We start from the raw sequence: 16,565 nt of genomic DNA on the forward strand, positions 1-16,565 counted from the left end.
TGCAAAAAACAGTAACAAGTCTCAGAATGGAGACGTTACTGGTACCCACACAAGTAAATCCATGAACAATGGGACAACAGTGCCATGGTGCTACTAAACAGGAAAATTCCCTTATATTTGCACATTTTTTTCAGCTTTTTTTTTTTCTCTGACCACATTGATGGTAGAGGGAAATTTTGTTTTTCTTTAATGTTGTTTCCCTTTTATTTCATGTAGATAAAATGCGTTTTTTTGTTGTTGTTGTTGTTTTTTAATTGAAAGCTACTATGAGACGCTCCATGAATATATAAAAATAATGGAGGAGCCAGAGAGATAGTACAGTGGGTAGGGCACTTGCCTTGCACACAGCTAACCTGAATTCAGTCCCTAGCACCCAATATAGTCCCCAAAGCCCTGCCAGAAGTGAGCCCTGTGTACAGAGCCAGGAGTAAGCCCAGAGCACTGGGTGTGGCCCCAAACTCTTCCTGAAACAAGAAGTAATTGAGTTTGTCTTCAGAGGGGAGATAGCCACTGTTCTCACCCCCTTACCAGAGAAACTATATTTAAAGGGATTGGGTCAGCAGAATCATGTCTTGTTTTCTCTTGATTTGTAGGGAGCTGAACGGAAAATCAGGGATGAAGAAAGAAAGCAGAGCAAAAGAAAAGGCAAGTGTACTGACCCCAGCTCCCAGTTGAACGCCTGTAAGTAGAAATGTTCCCACCAACTGTCTCAGACCTTTTCTGTTCAGAATGGTGAATTGACTTTCCAAACAGAAAATCAAAAAGTAGACATTTTTATGGAGCCAAAGCCATAATACCAGGGTAGGGTGCTTGCTCTGAACTCAGAGCTTGCTCTGAACTCAGATCCCTGGCATCCCGTATAATGCTCTGAGCCCACCAGGAGTAAGCCCTGAGCACTGCTAGGCATGTCCCCCTCTCCCAAAAGTGGACATTTTTAAAACCATATGCCAAATACAGTAGCAATGATGGGTCTCATTCCCCTCACCCTGAAGAGCCTCTAATGCGGCACCATTGGGAAGGACGAGTAAAGAGAGGCTGCTAAAATCTCAGGGCTAGGACGAATGGAGAAGTTACTGGGCCTGCTCGAGCAAATTGATGATCGACGGGATGACAGTGATACAGTGATACAAAAGTCAGACAGATGACTAAGCTAAGTCACTTCTTAGGGAACTATTGGAAGGAATTTTGAGGGCTTGTTTTGGTTTGTTTTGGAATTCAGGCCATTTTGGCTATTTTTCCTACTTTCTTTAACAGGAGCACATTCTCCTTAGTAGATGATAAAATTAAGTCTCATTTCACTTTTTAAGAAACCCCCTCGAGAATCCAGGTGTGCTTGTTCTAAATGAGTTTAGTTTTCTTAGGAACTCGTGTGGCATTCTCACATTACTAGCAGGACCCATAGAGCTTCTGTTTGGACCTTTTGTCAGGAAACCTCTTCTCCTTTTGCAAAACGAGACCCATGTTTATATTCACAAAACCCTGTTCTCAGTCAGCTAAAAGGAAGAGAAATGCTGCTCACGCAGTATGCCCAGCAGCAGGCAGGGGGTCGCCAGCGTCTTCCCTTGCACAGGGTGCCTGGCTCAGTCCTATCTTGCTGGCGTCTGTGTGGACGCACCGCATCACTTCAGAGAACAGCGGGGCTAATTGGCACGGCTCATCACTGAGCAGACCTGATAGCACGGATGGAGTCTGGGGTTTAATAAGCTTAAAAGAGTCATGATTGAGGTCAGAGGGAACAAGTGGGCAGGGCACTTGCCATGCATGCAGCCAACCTAGGTTCAGTCCCTGGCGTCCCCTCTGTTGCCCTGAGCCCACCAGAAGTGATCCCAGCGTGCAGAGTCAGGAATAAGCCCTGTGCACAGCCAGGTGTGATCCAAAACACAAACAAATGGCCATTATTACATTGAACCTCCCAGAGGCTGAGTTTTGAAATTGAAGTTATGTGGCTAAGATACATGTTCCGAAGCTGAAGGGGGTATATTACCACTAGGACATACAAATTTCTAATTATTGTTTTTCACTAGTTATTGGAGCCACTAAGGCCACTCCAGATGGTGCTGGGAAATGAACCCCTGGTCTCACACATGCAAAGCAGACAGGCCCTGTCATCTGGGCACATCCCTTGGCCCTAGAATGTAAATTTTTTAAATGATGATGGCTAAAGTGAAGTGACTGCTAAATTGTGTTTATGCAATTAGAAATCTTCGCTTTTCAGAACTAAATGTGCTTTGCCCCAATTCCAAATCTTTTGTGCCATCTATGCTCAAAGATACTGTTTTCCACTCCTTATTTTAATGAGATACGCAGTTGATTTTAGAATCTGTTCTAGGGGCCAGAGAGATAGTACAGCGAGTAAGTCTTTTGCCTTGCATGCAGTCAACCGGGGTTTGATTTCCAGCACCACATGTGGTCCCATGAGCCCTGCTGGGCAGGGTCCCCAAATGCAGAGCCAGGAGTATGCCCTGAGCATTGCCAGGTGCGGTTCCCAAAACAAAACCTTTAATTTTAAAAAAAACAAAAACGATCAATTCCAGGCACTCCATTTTGGAGTCACCAGGTCTGGGGGCTTAGTTTTTTTTCTCGCTCACATTCCCATCTCTCTTATTTTCTAAGTATAACTACTTCACGAGGTGTGTGTGTGTGTGTGTGTGTGTGTTTGTGTATATACATATATATGTTCCTCTGATAAACTGACAGTTTGTCATTTTGGGTGCTTTTCTGAGTCTGTTATCTCGCCCTGCAATGTAAGCTGCTTCTCCGTTTAGGAAAATGCTCTGTGACCTGTGTTAACAAGTGGCTAACCATAAGCAATCTTCCTCTCCAGTTTCCGATGTGAAAGTGCCACCACTTCTCTCCCACAAGCGAATGGACATCACAGTGTTCAAGCCTTTTATTGATCTCGACACCCAGCCCGTCCTGTTCATCCCCGACGTGCACTTTGCCAACCTCCAGCGGGGTACTCACGTAGGTAACCAGGGTCTCGGGCTGGCTGCCAGGAAGGAAGTAGACGTGACAAAGAGAAAATCTTTGGCACCGTTCATAATGAAAAAGCAGCAGCGTTGAGCGAGGTGTGACGGACGTCCACTCTTTGGCCCACGTGGCCGGGACGACATTGCTGTCCTTCCAGTAAAGCGTGTCCTTAAACACCGTTGACGTGATGGTGCAGCAGCGTACCTGTCCGCCCCCTGGTCCTCCATTTATTTGTGTCTTAGCTCACTTCAGAGGTCCCGCACTAGCCAGGTGACTCGTAGTATTCCTCTGTGATCCCATAACCTGCCTCCCGCTGGTCAGACCGGACCGCTCGGGGAAAGCCAGAGCGCCCGGGGTGGGTAGCCCGGCTGGCAGGAATGCAGCGGAAGACTCCTGGAGCCGTTCTGGCTCATCACCGGCACACACAGCTATGTCTTGGCAGCTGTCGTGCAGTTCGTCGGGCACATGCGGCTTTGAGCAGGAGCCTTGCAGATAGGAACTGGGAATGAGCAGAACAGGCTGCGCTCGAGGAAGTCTCAAGGAAGCCATGGGCTGTGAGCTCCGCAGGCAGCTCTGCACAGACTGATAGTTTCTCGGGGTCTTGGAGGGGGATCCAGGGCCAACCTAGTCCATTTCTGATGAGGAGCTTTGCGGGGAGAGGCTCAGAATCTTTCTGCAAAGCGTTAGCAGATGAGTGCCCCTGGCTTTGGGGCCGTACAGTCAACCTTGTGACTGCCCGGCCCTGCTGTTGAGGGGCCCGAGAGCCATAAGCGACACGCCAGTGACTGAGGGGCTGGGTCGGTCACGCAGAGCAAGCCGGGGCGGGTTTACCCACAGCCGAGGCTCCCCAGTCTCGCTAAGAGGAGTCCGGGAGAGCGCTGGGAGCCTGGTGGTTTAACGGGCAGGAGGGGTAGATAATACAGTGGTTGGAGCGCTTGCCTGTGGCTGACCTGGGTTCGATCCCCGGCATCCTGTGTGGCCCCCCTGAGCCCCACCAGGAGTGATTCTTGAGCACAGAGCCAGGAGTAAGCCCTGAGCACTGCTGGGTATGGCCCAAAAACCAAGGAATCTGGTTATTTAAAATGAAGCTAAACAGATTTTTTATTAGATCGGTCAAAGGCAAAATAATGTCCATTTTAGGAAATGATTCTTTTATGGTCTGACACATTTTTGAGCATGTGCTTAAAAAGCCATGTGGTTTTTATGTGCGTGTTGTTTTTTATCCTTAGGTCCTTCCCATTGCCTCAGAAGAACTGGAGGGTGAAGGGTAAGAGTTTTAAATGAATTTTTTTTTTGAAGTAATCTTAAACTTACGGAGCAGTTGCAAATATAATACCAACTCATTTCTTTTTCTGAGTCTTTAGAAGCTAATTTGCCAGCCCAGTGATCCACCCACCATTTCTAAGCAGTTTCTGTTTGTTTCCTGCAGTCAGTCATTTTCTCCTGTATAACTTCCATCGAGGTCAGGACCTTTTGGACTGTCAGGACTGTCGGACATTTGCACAAGTTCTCATTCCCACTCATTTTTCCCATTGTTCCTGCAATGTCCTTTATGCAAAAAAAAAAAAAAAATATAGGGCCCACTGCCAGCTTACCTGATCTCACTGCCGGCTTCCCTGGCCTGTTCAGCTGTCCTGCCTCTTGACCCTCCTTCAGTCTAGAACAATCTCACTCTCTCCTTTGACTTTAGAAATTTTACAAACCAGCTTTATGGCACGTCCTTCAGTTGAGTTTCACTGTCACGTGGAGCTGCATTGTCTCTGACGGTCAGTCTTGCTCCGGTCCAGGTCCCGTTGACACAAACCTCCAAAGTGTCCGGCCCCCAGTCCCTCCACATTCCCTAAGCACTCTCTGACCTCGGGCACTTTGCGACCAGGAATCTTGCCTTTTCTTCTCTCCAGCCTCTTGGGGGGTGGGGGAGCATCTGCTTCCTTTGTGGAGAGAACAGGTTTTAGCATCCCAGTGATGTCGATGCCGCTGCTCCCCACCTGGGGGCGCTGCAGCTGCCTCTCTCCCACCCTGCAGGCAGATCTTCTGTGGGCTCTCAGGCGGTGGGGGGGTGGGGGGGGCTGCTCTGTGCTGGATGCAGGGGCAAACTACTTCCAGGCCACACGCTATTTTTGACATGATTATTCTGCTCTGCAGCAAACACACTTCAGGAAGTGCCTGTTTCCATTTCCCCTTTCTATTGCACTGACCGGACAGCCTTTGTCCCCTTAGACCCTGGCGCTGTGGGGTTGTCCCAGAGTCCCCTGCCTGGTCCCTCTGCTTCTAGCCCCTCAGCCCCCCCCCCCCCCCAGGCAGCCATGCTCTGGAGACCCTCAGCTGGCAGAACTTTCAAAGATTCCCCTGGTGCCTGCAGCAGAAAAGTTTAAAATTCCCCAGAGACAAATGATGAAGAAAATTTTTCCTGGAGCCCCCCCTTCCCAGCAAGGTCTGTCTCCTGTGATTTCATCTCAGCCACCCTCCTTGGCATTCGCCTCTCTCCCGCTCCCTCTCGCCTCCATCTTTCTCTCTGTCTCCTCTCTCTCTTTCTCTCTCTCTCCTCATCTCTCTCTCCCCCTCTCATTCTCTCTCTCTCTCTCTCTCTCTCTCTCTCTCTCTCTCTCTCTCTCTCTCTCTCTCTCTCTCTCTCTCTCTCTCTCTCTTCCTGCCTATCTCAAATCTTGCCCTTCTCTGGAGAATTCCTCCCGGAAGGATGCTCCCTCCTGAGCGGTAGCTCTGGGTCTCCGGGAGCCATGGAGGCTGGCCCAGGCATCTAGAGCATCCCCACCTCTGCTGTCCCATTAGAAGCCTCAGTTCCAGCGCCGTCTTCCCCTGCACCTTAGGCTTGCCTCTGCCGGCCAGGAAGCTGGCCGTTCCTGACACACTCTCCGGCCTGGGCCATCAGATAGAAAGGGTCTTTCTGAATATCAGATTCAGGGGTACCCCCGAAACCTCCTTGTTTCTGCAAGCGATCGATGCCCACACCCCTCACTGTGCCCTTGGATTCCCTGCAGGTCTAACTTGAAACGAGGCCCTTATGGGTCTGAGGATGACTTTGCAATCCCGCCCCCGGCAAAGCTGACCCGGCTAGAAGAACCAAAGAGAGGTGTGCTGGTTTCCATTTCTTGGGGTGTGTTTGGGGCAGGGTGGGGGGCGGGGATTACATTAGAAGTGAATCCTGGGGCTGGAGACGGTGTAGTGAGTAGGGTGTTTTTGCTTTGCACCCGCTGAACTGGGTTTGATCCCCGGCACCCCATATGGTGCCCTGAACCTGCAGGGAATAATTCCTGAGCACAGAGCCAGGAGTGACCCCTGAGCTCCACCAGGTATGGCCCAACCTACGTCCCCCACTACCCCCAAAAATCAAGAAAGTCCTGGGACCAGAGCAGTAGCACAGCGGGAAGGGTGTTTGCCTTGCATGCAGCTGACCCGGGTTCAATCCCCAACATCCCCTGTGCACCGCCAGGAGTAATTCCTGAGTGCAGAGCCAGGAGTGACCCCTGAGCATGCCAGGTATGACCCTAAAAGCCAAAATAAATGAACCAAAAAACTATGAAGTAAGTCCCAAATGTGTCTTGACTATAAGCTACTCCAGTAAGCCAGTAAATCTTGTTCAAAGGAGAGAACCTGTCAGAAAGAGAGATTGTGTTCTCCTGGACACTCCAGGAGTGTCCTTCTCACAGCCCAGATCCTGCCCCGGGCCTGCCGCAGGGAGGAAGCTGCTGCCAGCCGCGTTCCCTGGTCAACTTCCTATGGGCACGCGGCTGCTGACTTTTCATTTCACTCACTCTGCCCGCGTGAGTCTTTCCTCCCTTTGCTCATGAGTGAACTGTGTCCCATTTTTCCCCTTCTCCTTCTTCTCTCCGTGTTCCCGTTGGGCGCCCAGTGCTGCTCTATGTCCGGAAGGAGTCTGAAGAAGTCTTCGATGCCCTGATGCTCAAGACCCCGTCGCTGAAAGGCCTGATGGAAGCTGTGAGTCGCGTGAACTTTCGTAGCTTTTCCCGAGAGCAAAAGCGCGCCCACGCAGCATTCCACTGGGACAAGTGCTCTGAGACCGTCCAGATTCTGGCCCTGGACGGGAATCTGAGAAACGTCTCCCATGTCCCCACATGGTGGCTGCAGCCAGAGGGCGTTGGCTTGTGCTGAGGGAATCCTGGTGACTTGTGAAATAGTTTCTCTGTTACAGGTCTGATTAAAGAGAGAGTGCGGTTTACCAACAGTTAGCTCCGAGCAAAATTTTAGAAAGGGCAGGGTGGGGAGACAGCTCAAAGGGCTGGAGCATTAGTTCTGCGTGCTTGGGCCCTGGATGAGCGCCCCCCTCCCCGCCACGTACCCCACAATCTGACCGTCTGGAGCCCAGGGCGGAGATCTGCCAGCCGGAGCCCCGCGCTGAGAGCAGCTGTGAGCAGTGCACTGCCGCAGTTGCAAAATGAAACGGAAATGTTTTTTTCATGGAAACAGTGGTTCCTTGGAAACCCCTGATCTGGGGATTGACTGGACTTGTGTCAAGTCCTTCCCTACAGCGTGTTTGAGAAAAACAACTTGAGTGTAAATCCTCAAGGCCCAGGGCACTCCGGGCCCCGTGCAGTGTGAGTGCTGGAGGAGGAGGCTGTGTTGATGCCCTAGTGCCTTTGCCCCCCGTGAAATTCAGGGACTAGCCACTCCGCCTGGAGTGTCAACCCTCCCCACCGATAAATGCAAGAGCTCAGAACACGTGCGATGATGGGCTGGAAATCCTTTTCCCCCTTGGCTTCCCTTCAAACGGCACTGTTCTTAAATTCATTTCGCAGATATTTGCTTAGCACCTGCGCGTGCATGCGTGTGTGTGTGTGTGTGTGTGTGTGTGTGTGTGTGTGTGTGTGTGTGTGTGTGTGTGTGTGCGCATGCTCTTTGTACTATTCTAGACCTTGGGTAAGTGCCTAGTTACTGTGATACAGATTAAAAGGGAGTGAGGGTTCCAGTTTGGGAGACAAAGAATAAGCAAAGAAATGAATATGTACCATTTCCCAGGTACCGATAAATGCAGTAAAAAATTAAAATTTAAAAATAGGGTGCCGGAGCAGTCGAACAGCAGGTAAGCTGTTTGCCTTGCACACAGCTGACCCGGGTTAGCCCCCAGCATTGCCTGTGGTCTCTGGGCCCTTCCAGGAGTGATTCCTGAGTGCAGCAATTCACCTGAGCACTGTCGGGTGTGGCCCCGATGCATCCATCAGTCAGTCCAGGTTTTTCCATTCTGAAGAAGCCCGAGTGCTCTCTGGAACGTGTATCTCTTAAATTTCTTTCAGTAAAAGCTGTGCGGGGCCAGAGCAATAGCACAGTGGTTAGGGGTTTGCCTTGCATGCGGCCAACCTGGGTTCAATCTTTGGCACCACTTATGGCCCCCCGAGCCCCGCCAGGAGTGGTTCCTGCGTGCAGAGCCAGGAGTAAACCCTGAGCACTGCCTGGTGTGGCCCCAAACCAAAACAAACAAGAACCCACATGGCTCCCAAAAAGAGTTAAAGGAAGCCGAGAGAGGGGACGGCAGCTGGGGCAGCTCCCCTCCCACCCGTGCCCACCTCCCCTCTCACTTCCCGCCTCCTGCCATTTCCCTCGCGGCTGCTTCCTTTCCTGACCTACCCGGCCAGTCCTCATCCTCATGGGAGAAGCGGCAGATCCTTGATTATAGCTCGAAAAGAGAGTGTGAAAAAGATTGAGACCTGCGGTGCCAACTGCAGCTGCTCACAGCTCCGCGGGCGTTCAGTACCGTTACAAGTCTTGGCGCCCTTGGGGCTGGGATTTTATACACGGCTTCATTGCCGGCTGATGCAGAGCAGAGACGGCTCGGTCTATGTCCGGGGAGCTCGGGCCTGGTCTCACTCAGGAGGTCCCTCTCCCCAAGCTGCCTCTAGCTCTGCGTGGCACATTGGCGCCAAGAGGTGGCCCCCCATCTGGGAGCGGTCTGGTGGCATGTCCAACCAAGACATTTCGTCTCAACGAGCTCCACTGCTTGTCCTCAGAGTAGTTCAGTCTCTGTGTTTACTATATTGGCGCTGGCCCTGAAATTCGTGTTAAGCCACAATCAAGTGTGAGCCACCAGTGGTCCTCGCTGGTGTCACTGTCACAACGAGACCCCTCCTGGGAAGGCAGAGGCCCTGAGTGCCCCCCACGAGCTCCATGTCGGCTACTCCCTGTGCAGGAGAGAGGCGGGGAGAGGTCCGAGGGTGCAGGGCTCGGGGGACCCTGGGAGGCGCCGGCTGCCCTTGGCAGAGTCCCTGCTCTTGGCATGAGATCACTGACTGATATTTTTGCCAGACTCTGGGACATTGAAATATTTTTCTTTCTAATAACTCGGCATCGGAAGAGGACAGCCGCTCTTTCATCCTCAGCAGCCTGCCTCCCGTGAGCTGGCGTGGGCGGCTGAGGGCAGAAAAGGCACCTGCTGGGATTGGAAGCAAATCAGAACCGATTCCACCTGCGCCTCCCTCGGCTCAGGGCTCCCGGAAGGGGCCTTGAGTCCCCGATGCAGTATCCGAGCGGCCCAGCCCCTGCTGACAGGAGCTGTGTCCAGATGGGAAATGGGTGGTGGGGTGGGCAGCTGAACCCCTGCCCAGTTTTTCTTCAAATACGTAAAGTGTTGATCTTTCACTCCATAAGATCCCGACCCCAGTTCCCTCCAAAGGTGGGTGACCCACCCCTCACCTCCTGCCCCTGGGTTTTGGATGGGGCCTTAGAGAGGTCTTTGCGATTATGAAAAACAGAAAGGTTGAGTAATAGACCTACACACACACACACACACACACACACACACACACACACACACTTGCAGCTATAGAGGAAGCATCTTGAAATGACTTTTCTTTGCTCTTTCAGATATCGGACAAATACGATGTCCCCCATGAGAAGATTGGGAAGATATTCAAGAAATGTAAAAAAGGGTAAGCACTAAATGGCATTCCTAGTTAAAAAAAAAAAAATTGGGGGCAGGGACCCAGAGGAGAAAGCTGAAAGGGCTGGAGCACAGGCTTTATATGTGGGAGCCCGAGGTACGTGCCCCGGCGCCTCTCAGTCCCCAGGTGGTAGGCCAGGAGCAGCCCCGTGTGCTGTTTGCTGGGTGTGGCCAGACCAGACCAGGCCAGTGTTCCTGCAGGCAGGGCTGCTGGGCACCAGGTAGTGTGGGGCCCTCGCGGTGCCCAGGAGGCCCCCAGCCCCTTGCTTATCTCTGCCCCTTGAGTCGCGTCCTGGGCACAGTGTAGAGTGGCCTGAAGGGTAGCGGCTATCGGGCCCCAGAGCCCGCAGCGAGAGAGGCTCTGCTCACAGTTCCTACACCACAGGCCCGTGTCAGGGCTGACCGGTGGGCAGCCTGGGCACAGCGGGCCGAAGGCCTGGGCCCCCCTGTCGCGGCTTTGTTCGCAGTCTTGGCACCTTGCCTCTCTGTGAGAATTCATGCTTTTGCCTCTGTCTTACCTCAGTGTCTGTGCTGTTGACATGGATATAGCATAAGAATTTGGGGGCTTCATTTTAGAACCGAAACCAAGGAGCTGGAATTTTTTCGGTATAGGCGTAATAGGACAAGGTGGGTCTTCATTTAAAAAACAAAACTATAAAACTCTGGGCTAGAGTGATAGTACTGTGCATAGGGCATTTGCCTTGCACACAGCTGGCCTGGGTTCGATCTTCAGCATCCCATGCGGTCCCTGTGCACACCCAGGTATAAGTCCTGAGCACAGATCTAGGAGTAAGCTCTGAGCATTGCAGGTGGGACCCAGAAAGGAAAAGAGAAAAGAAAAAAAAAATCTGATGGTAACCTGACAGAGAAGACAGTTTGTTAAGGATCCTTGGTTGGGACCTATGACTTCAGGCCACATGGACGCCTTTGGTTTGTCTCAGTAGCTGCTGCTGTGTGGAATGATCACTGCCCGCTGCTGTGAGGATAAACAAGCCAGTGTACCTGGCGTCTGTTTTCCCCGAAGCTGCCGTCAGTGCTTTACTTGTACCCCTCCCTGAATCCACACAGCCATCTCCTGGGCTCTGTTGTTACGCCGTTTCATAGCTGAGCCCAGTGGGACTGAGGGAGGTGGGCACAGTTTGCCCGACATGTCCCGGCTAGTGCGTGGCTGAGCTCTGGGACTAGAGCCCTCGGTCTGCCTCCCAGGCCTGTGGGAATGAGCGGCCCTGTCTGGTCTGTCCCGCAGGATCCTGGTGAACATGGATGACAACATCGTGAAACACTACTCCAACGAGGACACCTTCCAGCTGCAGATCGAAGAGGCTGGGGGCTCGTACAAACTCACCCTCACCGAGATCTAAGGGCCCGCGGCCCGCACCTCCCAGCAAGAGAAGCGAAGACGCTCCGTGGGCTGACTGCAAAGCTGCAGGAGCCCTGGGCGGCCGCCGTCCGAACCACGCAGGCGGCGTCTGCGGGCGGGGCTCCTGGGGAGTTGAAGACGGCACTACACTTGGCTTGGAGAGAGCACGGACTGGGCCGCATTGGCGCTTTTCCATGAACAAAGAAACCCATCTTCCATTACGTTTGAATTTTCTTCTCTAAGTACTTAGGATTGAAAGTGAAAGCTTGGCTCCTAGACTGACTAGACTGGGAAACTCTAGACCCTCCGCTGCGTTATTTATAACAGTCGGAGGCTCGCGACCTTGCCGCCTCCTCCGAGTTGGTGGGCCTGTTCACTGGGGCAGGCATGAGAAAGCCATAGGCCCAGCTCTCAGGCTTCGAGCCCTTCCCGGCACCCCGTGCACCTGACCGCCTTGGGGCAGCGGGAGCAGCGGCCGAAGAGACAGGGTGGGCCCTGACCTGTCTCCCTTAGCCTCTCACCCCCCAAGAAATGTTTACTCAAATAGGGCACGTTACTGAAATCTTCCTTCTAACTTCTTGATCGCCTGCCTTTCTTATGAAGAACTTACATGGGTTACAGTATGCATCGGTTAAGCTAAAGCTGCATTGTATATACGTGCAATACATTTTTGAATGCTTGTGAGTGTAAATGTGTACATACATGTCTTATATAAATATATAATATATAAATATAGCACCTGTGTACATAGAGCGAAGAGATGCAATAAGGTCTACCTTAGAGACTTTTCTCCAATGAAAGGTTAAGTTATTTTTGATAACATAGAACAAGCAGAGAGTACGCTTAGGGGAACCCACTGAAACGGTTTTCTCCACATTTTCCCAAACACGGCAGTCAGTCGATGCACTGTAGCACTGTCGTCCCGTTGTTCATCGATTTGCTCGAGCGGGCACCAGTAACATCTCCAATTGTGAGACTTCTTGTTACTGTTTTTGGCATATCGAATACACCACGGGTAGCTTGCCAGGCTCTGCTCTGCGGGCGGGATACTCTCGGGTGCTTGCCGGGCTCTCCAAGAGGGATGGAGGAATTGAACCTGGGTCGGCCGTGTGCAAGGCAAACCCCTACCCTCTGTGCTATCGCTCCAGTCCAGTCGATCCATAGCATAGCAACCACAGGGATTCTGTTGCCTCTGGAGAGTGTCGTTATGTGGTTTTCTGCACTGCTCAGCCAGTGCATTTAAGGAAGAAAACACAAGTGCAGCTAATACTTGTATGTGCTAGTGTCCATCCGAGGTGGCGACCCATTGAGGAGTGACATGCCGGGATTCTGTGTATCAGGTGATACAACTCAGGACAGAGTCCTTCCCGCCCTTCCCATTTGTAACAAGAAAAATATTTCTGTGTCAGCCTGGGGCAGAGCTTTAAGACTTTGATTGTGTGTCGTATGCCATCCATTCTAGAGAGCATGCGCAAATTTATGAGACTTTATTATAGGGGAACATTTTGTACACATGTTTAAGTATATTGAAATACGAAAAAGTGTAATTTTATAGCAAAATCACGGGTATCTCTAGGTTCAGGGAATTAGACTAGGTCATTTGTATTAGTAGGATGCATAGTTATGTTCTTACAATATGCTAATGAAGTATGAGGTAAATTGCTGGTTTTCTAAGATGATATATCATGGGACACGGGTCATATAACACTTTTATATTTTGTTTTATGAAGTTGATTTCATCTTGTTTTTAATTGTACCATTGAAAATGTATTTTAAACCAAAGGGATTAAATTTTATATGTCTATTTCGTAATATGTCATTTCCTGTTAATTCAGTTTCACCTCGTCCTCTCTTGAGCAGAGTGTGAGGTCTTAACGGGCACTAAGGCATCACCTTGGGCTTCACCCCTTGTTTCCCAGCGTGTGCACTCAGATTGCTTTCTTTATAATTTCCCAAGAAAGTTGCTAAGTAAAGGATCCCTGAAGCATTTCTCAATTCATCACTAAAGTTTCATTACTAAAGCGGACAGTAAATGTTTTCTGACAGGAAATGTTAGTGTCAGTGGTTTTTAAGAATGACTCTTTGGTGCCACCCCACCCGCTCAGTGGTGGTGTCAGTGGCAGCAGTTGTCCCTGCCTCAGAGAAGACACCAGAGCAAATGAACAAAGATTTGAGCATTTTATAGATACCTTTTATGAAAGGTAAATGTGGAGCAGTGCTTCCGTTTGAACCACAGAGGATTTCACTTTATGACGTAAATGGGAGTGGACTATTGATCTAAACTAATTTTGTCATCTTGACATCATGGTTTGTAACTCCCCAATTGTTACACAGACTCACCATTTGGATAAATTGTATGCTAAGACACTGAAGCAATTAATAAGTGAATATGATCAGATTTCTCCACCAAGTTCTCAGCCTGATAAAAAGAATCTCTCGTTGTCAACCTAATGAAGCATTCAATGGAGACACATGACTCTTTTCAAGATGAACTTGAAGATTATATCAAAGTGCAGAAAGCCAGGGGCTTAGAGCCAAAGACTTGTTTCAGAAAGATGAGAGAGGACTATTTGGAAACCTGTAGGCACAAAGAAGAAATTGATCACAGACCCAGGTATAGAATGTTTGATCAAAGACTCCCATCTGGAACCATCCAGACCTACCCAAGATCATGCTCTAGTTCACAAACAGTGGAAAACCAGTTACCACAGTGGCTACCTGCTCGTGACAACAGGCTGAGGTTAGACTCACTGAGCTATTGTCAATTCACCAGGGAGTGTTTCTCAGAAAAAGCAGTAGCCCTGAACCCTAGTCAGCAAGAATATAACTCTAGCTCATACAGCGTAGAATCTGGAGTTCATAAGCATCTCTCTCCAGAAAATAATACCAGTGCCCATCAGGATAGCCATAAAAAGATACATCAGAAGAGAAAAAGGCATACAGAGGAAAGCAAAGAAAAACCCAAAGAGGAAAGGCCTAAGCATAAGGAAAAAGGAGATTTTGAGGAAATAAATTGAGACAAACACAAAGGCTACCAAAGAAATAAAACAGAGGGCTGGAGCAATAGCACAGCGGGTAGGGCATTTGCCTTGCACGCGGCCGGCCCAGGTTCGATTCCCAGCATCCCATATGGTTCCCTGAGTACCACCAGGAGTAATTCCTGAGTACAGAGCCAGGAGTAACCCCTGTGCATCACCGGGTGTGACCCAAAAAGCAGAAAAAAAAGAAAAATAAAACAGTTGGAAACAGTCAAGTTCAGTACTGAAAAACTTAAGAATCGAAAGAAGAAAAGTTGAGATGTAACCTCTAAGAAAGAGAAATGTAAGTGTAGAAAAGAGAAAAAGGAACAAGGCAAAGAAAGGACAGATGAAGAAATGCTTTGGGACCAGTCTATCCTTGGGTTTTGAAGCTCTTGAATTGGTGCTCCCAAGGTTCAGTTGAAAACTAGTTGAGAAACTTGGTTTTAAGATGTTCATGTTCATAGCATTTTCCTCATGTGAAGAGGTACTTTCACTTCTAACAAAGGCCAAGTTAACAAGAAGTAGATGCTTACTCTCCATCATGGAAATTAATTTAACTCACATTCTAAACGCATCATTATATTTTTCTCATATATAGTTTCCCCTATTGAGAGTGGCTCTTTTATTCATCAAATTTCTATAATGGTGGAAGTATTTTTTCCTTGGGAGGTTATTTTAAATCGGAAGATTAGGGGCTGGAGTGATAGCATAGCGGGTAGGGCGTTTGCCTTGCATGCGGCCGACCCGGGTTCAAATCCCAGCATCCCATATGGTCCCCTGAGCACCGCCAGGAGTAATTCCTGAGTGCAGAGCCAGGAGTAACCCCTGTGCATCGCCGGGTGTGACCCAAAAAGAAAAAAAATCGGAAGATTAATAGGCTTTGCAGAATCTATTTCTTGATTGGGTTTGTTTTTATTTGGGGTGGGATAGTTTTATATTCATTAGTTTTCTCTATGAAAAAATTTAGGTTGATTTTTTTCGTTGTTAGATCTAACTTGCAGTGTATTTTCTAGATTGGGAAATGGAAAATTAAATGCATTACACTAATAAACCTAGGATACAGTAGTTCAAAAAGTTTCAAAGTTAACATTCTAGAAGTCAGTTTATATTCCAGAAATATTTATATAAAATGTTCTGATTTCTACATTTAAAAAAAAAAAAAGAGTGACTCTTTGGACCGGGTCAGCAGCATCACTTCAGACTATCTAAAGGAAGTGTCTCTCCTGAGTGTAGCCAGACTGTCCCGGCCCAGGGAAGCTGGACACGCAGATCCCCTCCCGCCAGGTACCATGTTCGTCAGCCGGCTCCGTGCTCCAGCTGCGAGGCCCCTCTGCCATCTTTGGTAAGAGATTAATTAATCTTAATTAATTAATCTTAATTAATCTATTAATCTTCTGATTTAAAATAACCTCCCAAGGAAAAAATACTTCCACCATGATAGAAATTTGATGAATAAAAGAGCCACTCTCAATAGGGGAAACTATATATGAGAAAAATATAATAATGCGTTTAGAATGTGAGTTAAATTAATTTCCATGATGGAGAGTAAGCATCTACTTCTTGTTAACTTGGCCTTCGTTAGAAATGAAAGTACCTCTTCACATGAGGAAAATGCTATGAACATGAACATCTTAAAACCAAGTTCCTCAACTAGTTTTCAACTGAGCCTTGGGAGCACCAATTCAAGAACTTCAAAATCCAAGGATAGACTGGTCCCAAAGCATTTCTTCAGCCCTCTGTGCTCCTCAGAAGTCATCGCCTCATCTCCCGTCCTAGGGCACCCCACGACTTAGAAGAGACACAAGCACATTCACTCCAAGCCTCACATGTCTCTCCTTGGTCACAGGCTGATTCTGCTGACATGGTGCTTTCTGAGGGGATCGGTGTCCTAGTTGCTGAGCCAGCAAGCCTTTTTTTTTTTTTTAATTTTTATTGAATCACCATGTGGAAAGTTACAAAGTTCTCAGGTTTATGTCTCATACAATATTCAAACACCCATCCCTTCACCAGTGCCCATATTCCACCACCAAAAACCCCAGTATACCCCCCGCCCCCGCCCCCCCCACTCCCAACTGTATAACTGATGAATTTCACTTCATTTTCTCTTTACCTAGATTATGTTCCATATTTCAACACAAAACTCACTATTGTTGTTGGAGTTTCCCCCCAAGAAAGACAGCCCTACTAAGGAAGCATTTGATAGTTAATTTTCCATTAAAAGATTATATGTTTTCAGTTTTTAGAAAAGGTCGCGTGGCCGAGTTAGCGTTAGCGGCCGCGCGGTTTGGAGTTGTCCCAGTCCCGC

The 16,565-nt window shown here is 49.1% G+C and overlaps 1 protein-coding gene and 1 pseudogene across 1 annotated transcript in view; both read left to right on the forward strand.

Moving 5' to 3' along the window:
- The window catches only part of GRHL1 (grainyhead like transcription factor 1), a 57,052-nt gene extending 44,008 nt beyond the window's left edge, over nt 1-13,044 (forward strand). The window contains exons 10-16 of the mRNA XM_055122913.1: nt 594-681; nt 2,825-2,964; nt 4,200-4,237; nt 5,970-6,061; nt 6,842-6,927; nt 9,805-9,869; nt 11,127-13,044. Of these exons, the coding sequence (XP_054978888.1) occupies nt 594-681; nt 2,825-2,964; nt 4,200-4,237; nt 5,970-6,061; nt 6,842-6,927; nt 9,805-9,869; nt 11,127-11,241 (624 nt within the window). The 3' untranslated portion in view covers nt 11,242-13,044. The remainder of the gene's footprint in view (nt 1-593; nt 682-2,824; nt 2,965-4,199; nt 4,238-5,969; nt 6,062-6,841; nt 6,928-9,804; nt 9,870-11,126) is intronic.
- Nucleotides 13,045-13,500: 456 nt separating this feature from the next.
- LOC101555806 (lysine-rich coiled-coil protein 1-like) lies at nt 13,501-14,647 on the forward strand (annotated as a pseudogene).
- The last annotated feature ends 1,918 nt before the right edge of the window (nt 14,648-16,565 follow it).

Source organism: Sorex araneus, chromosome X, assembly GCF_027595985.1.
Source record: "Sorex araneus isolate mSorAra2 chromosome X, mSorAra2.pri, whole genome shotgun sequence".
NCBI classification, from domain to species: Eukaryota; Metazoa; Chordata; class Mammalia; order Eulipotyphla; family Soricidae; genus Sorex; species Sorex araneus.